This window comes from Protobothrops mucrosquamatus, unplaced genomic scaffold, assembly GCF_001527695.2.
Source record: "Protobothrops mucrosquamatus isolate PMUCROS unplaced genomic scaffold, P.Mucros_1.0 scaffold8394, whole genome shotgun sequence".
In the NCBI taxonomy this organism is placed as follows: domain Eukaryota; kingdom Metazoa; phylum Chordata; class Lepidosauria; order Squamata; family Viperidae; genus Protobothrops; species Protobothrops mucrosquamatus.
The window spans coordinates 2,805-7,002 of record NW_015394190.1 but is presented as its reverse complement, the minus strand read 5'-3'; the positions used below and the strand labels follow the sequence as shown (position 1 = coordinate 7,002).

The 4,198-nt window shown below is 37.1% G+C and overlaps 1 protein-coding gene across 1 annotated transcript in view; it reads right to left on the bottom strand.

Annotated features, from left to right (window-relative positions):
* The window catches only part of LOC107300772 (p21-activated protein kinase-interacting protein 1-like), a gene marked incomplete at its 5' end in the record, with an annotated part of 10,523 nt that overhangs the window by 4,113 nt on the left and 2,212 nt on the right, over positions 1 to 4,198 (bottom strand). The window contains 3 exons of the mRNA XM_015830064.1: positions 1,883 to 1,982; positions 2,509 to 2,606; positions 2,696 to 2,841. Of these exons, the coding sequence (XP_015685550.1) occupies positions 1,883 to 1,982; positions 2,509 to 2,606; positions 2,696 to 2,841 (344 nt within the window). The remainder of the gene's footprint in view (positions 1 to 1,882; positions 1,983 to 2,508; positions 2,607 to 2,695; positions 2,842 to 4,198) is intronic.

Here is a 4,198-nt window from a genome sequence, read left to right as displayed (position 1 = left end):
CCTGCGCTCTTCACACGCCTCCTGCAGGGCACATTTGGTAAAGTTCGTGCATTCAGGCTGCCGCCAAGCACAGGGAGTAGCACAGCTAAGGAAAAGGGCAAAAAAAAAATGGCGGACGGAGTGGTTTGGCGACCCCCGTGAAATGGTCGTGCGACCCCAAATGGGGTCGCGACCCACAGGTTGAGAACCGCTGAGCTAAGGTAATAGTCATCACATTGAAGATCAGTAGGGTTCTGCAGCATCCCCTTCTTCAGACAATATGCAGATCAGTATTTATGTATTTATTTATTTATTTATATCCTGCCATTATTATTTTACAGAGAACTCAAAGCAGTAAATTTGAAATTGAATGGCGTATGAAGAACTAGAATAGAATAGAGCTGGAAGGGACCTTGGAGGTCTTCTAGTCCAGCCCCCCGCTCAAGCAGGAGAACCTATACCATCTCAGACAAGTGACTGTCCAGTCTCTTCTTAAAAATCTCCAGTGATGGAGCGCCCACAATTTCTGAGGGCAAACTGTTCCACTGGTTAATTGTCCTCACTGTTAGGAACTTTCTCCTTAATTCCAGGTTACTTCTCTCTTTGGTCAGACTATGGTGACACCAATGACAGATAAAATCCCAAATGCACTTCTGTAGCCTTATCTTAAAAGAACTAACTTGTTCAACTGTCCCTGTTTCTTAGAAAGCTGTTTTAAGGATAGTCTGCGCTACAGTCTTTTACTTAGGAGTAAGATCCATTGTACTGAACATTTCTGGAAGGACATGTTTACAATTGATTACAAGTCTCCCAGTTTTTATTGAATGTGATGCAACATTTACAAAGTTTCTAATGAGGTCAATGTAAGAAATATGCTTAGATGAGGTATAATTGTGAGCAATCCAGATTGTACTTATAGCTAAACCTGTATCTCTGTAGTATAAAGTTAGAAAGATTTGAATTCAATTAGATTGTTATTTGGTGGCAGACTGCACAGGTGAATACAACGAAAGGCTTCCATTATTCCTGCTGAATTTCATTTGGATTATTAAATAAGGATTATTTCAGTGATTTTCTAACGTTACGATATCACGACCTCCCACCCCCAAAATTGAACTAATTATTTCAAGAGGTTAAAAAAGGACAATAATATATACAATATGCAATAATGTACAATTTTACAATTAATAAATATTTCCCACTGAGGGCTTGTTAGGAGAAAATGGAAAGCAACGCCCAGACTGAATTCTGATGATGCTGTTCCTCCCTAGGCAGACTGTTTAAAAATAAGAATCACTATGAAACCATCTCCTCTACCTTATCCTGTTTGCAATCCCCCTCAGTCTGAGAATCCTGAATTAGCTTATAAAATATAGTTAGGAATTATTTGCAAATGATTAAAATGAAGTAACTGTAAAATAAGCAAAGCAAAAGCCTTCAAACCCTAGCATGCTACCTTTTCAAATGACAGTTCCTCTCTTTAAAATATATATATATTAATTGTAAAATATTTCTTGAAAAATAACATCTAAGTAAAGTGCAACATAATCCTATTCATGTTTATTCAGAAATAAGTCTCCCTGACATTAAAGCAAGCCAATTGAGTTTACTTAAAACTGCAGCTTTAAGTATCATAGAAATCATGAATTAAGTTAAAGACACAATTCTAAGTTTTAAGGACTGTATCCAGTGGGGTTCTTCCACTCGTACAACACTTCCAATCCTTGTAAAAACCACTCTTATATGAACATTCAATTAATTTTTTTTATATAGACAAGCTGTATAAACCATTTTATCTTCTATTTGTTCTTTGTGTAATTATTAATGGAATATCATCTCTCATTTTTCGTACATTCCTAACTATTCTTCCACAATATTTTGAATAGTTTAATATTACACAAACCTTATCAATATCCAGATTCCATGCCTTAATGTAGCCATCGCTTGATGCTGTTACTAGAATGTGTAACCCTTCCATTTTGAAATTGTACAATGCTTTGATTCTAAGGATCAAGAGATAATATTACATTTTAAAATTTAAATAAATAAAAAAATATTCACAATATTCAAAAAAGGATTGCAAAATGCTAACAACTATTACTTAACCAAATTCTACCAATATATGAAGAACAATTAACTTTGAATCGTGCAATGGAATCTTACTTTGATCCCTCTCTGCTTTACTCCAAACACTATCTGATAGAATAAAATGTGAAAAAGCGCAAGGGAAAGGAAACAGAGAGCCTAATTTACCAATGGTATCCATTTTCACCAATGGTCAACATAAAAAATACAGCAACAGAGCTATAATACTACTCCTCCAAAGGTGAGCACATAAATGATATGTTCAAAGAGAAAGACTGATCTAAATAAAAATACTCCAATACTCAAAATTTATAAAGTATTGACTTTTGATATTAACCCTATGGCAATTACATGTACTATCATCAAACAAACTCAGAAGTAAACAGTATGTTAAAAATTAACATGTTTTTAAACATATGCAATTATTTTATTAACAAAAAATACCTGTTTTCATGAGCTTTAAATTCACAAAGGCATTTTTGAGATTCACAATCAAATAATCGTACGAATTCTTCATCTCCTGTAATAGCAAGTATGGAATCCTTCAAGGAAACATGAAAAAAAGGTGTTATGTATGAGATTGGATTCATTTACAACGTTCTAAATTATTTGACACTATTTTTCTACTTACAGTGATAAACTTTATTGAAGATATCCTCTTTTCTGTAGCAATGGTACCAGAGATAGAAGCCGTTTCCAGATCGTATATATCAACTTTGTTAGCTATAGCCACCACGTATATCTCACCACTAGGCGACCATTTAACAAGATATGCATCTAATAAATGTAAATCATATAGATTTTGAGAAAAAAAAGATTAAATCACAGGTGTCATCTATTGCAGATGAGATTTGGCTCTAAGTAGTAGCCAATAGATGTTTATTTATTACTATTTAAGAAAAACCGTGCCTTTACACTTTTTATACTCTTGGAATTCAAGATTTATTAGCCTATTTGTCTTTTGATGTTAAACAAAAATTCTTAAAATTAATATTAATAATCCATTAATAGATTACTATGTATAACCTATTCATAAGGATCTAAATGTTAAATTCAAGAAATACATCACACACTAGCACTTGGTAATAGAACAACTATGAAAGCCTTGGAAAAGATATTCAAAGACTGTGATGACTCTATTCGTACAAAAATTAGAATTGTATGCAATAGTATGACAGAGGTCCCCAACCCCAACCCCTGCACCGCAACCCACTACCAGGCTGTGGGCTATTCAGAACTGGGCCGCGCGAGTGGCTGGGCGGAGTGCGCACATGCAGCTCAACTTGCATGAGCGGCGGCTTGGGCACTCACGCACACTGGCTCGCTAAGTTAAGCTGTGGGTGGATGCGCCAGCCCGCCACTCACACAAGGTCTGTGTGCGCATGCTGGCCCACCACTCATGCAGCCCAGTTCCCCTCTCTCACCCACAGCCAGGCCGCCAAGCTGCAAAGTTTGAGGACCCCTGCTCTATGAAGCTGAAAATTGGAATTTTCAGAAGCATAACAGGAACATTTTGGTATTGGAGAAGACTCTTTGAGAATAACATGAACAGCTAAGATAATGAAACAAATCAACTCAAAATTCTCATTCAAAGCCTAAATGACCAGTCTCAAATTATTCTACTTTCGAAATATGTGAATACTTAGTTCTCCAGAGAACGCCCCAATACTAAGTAAGGTTACTTAGAGGAGAGGTCCCCAACCTATGGTCTGCGGCTGTTGGCCACCGGGCCCCAGGAATAGCTGGCAAGCCCTGTCCCACTCGCAGTAGCACCAACATGCGGGCACTAGAGGTCCCATTTGTGCATGTGCGGGGACGTTAGCACCACTGCCAGCATCACGTGGGCTCCAGCAGCCCATTTGTGCATGCGTGTGGGCACACTAGCACCGTCATGCGTGCACCCGTTTGCACATGCACATACAAGCTGTGCACACAAACATTTCCCTGCTGCTCCCTTTCCTTACAGGCCACCAAGCCGGAAAGGTTGGGGAACTCTGACTTAGAGGATACGGTTAAAAGAAAGAAAAAAAATATTCTATCACTACTAATTATACTTTGAGATATTGTCACAAGTGTTACAATTACTTGACTTTTTCTTCAAAATTAAATATATGAAATTAAATTAAAAAAACGA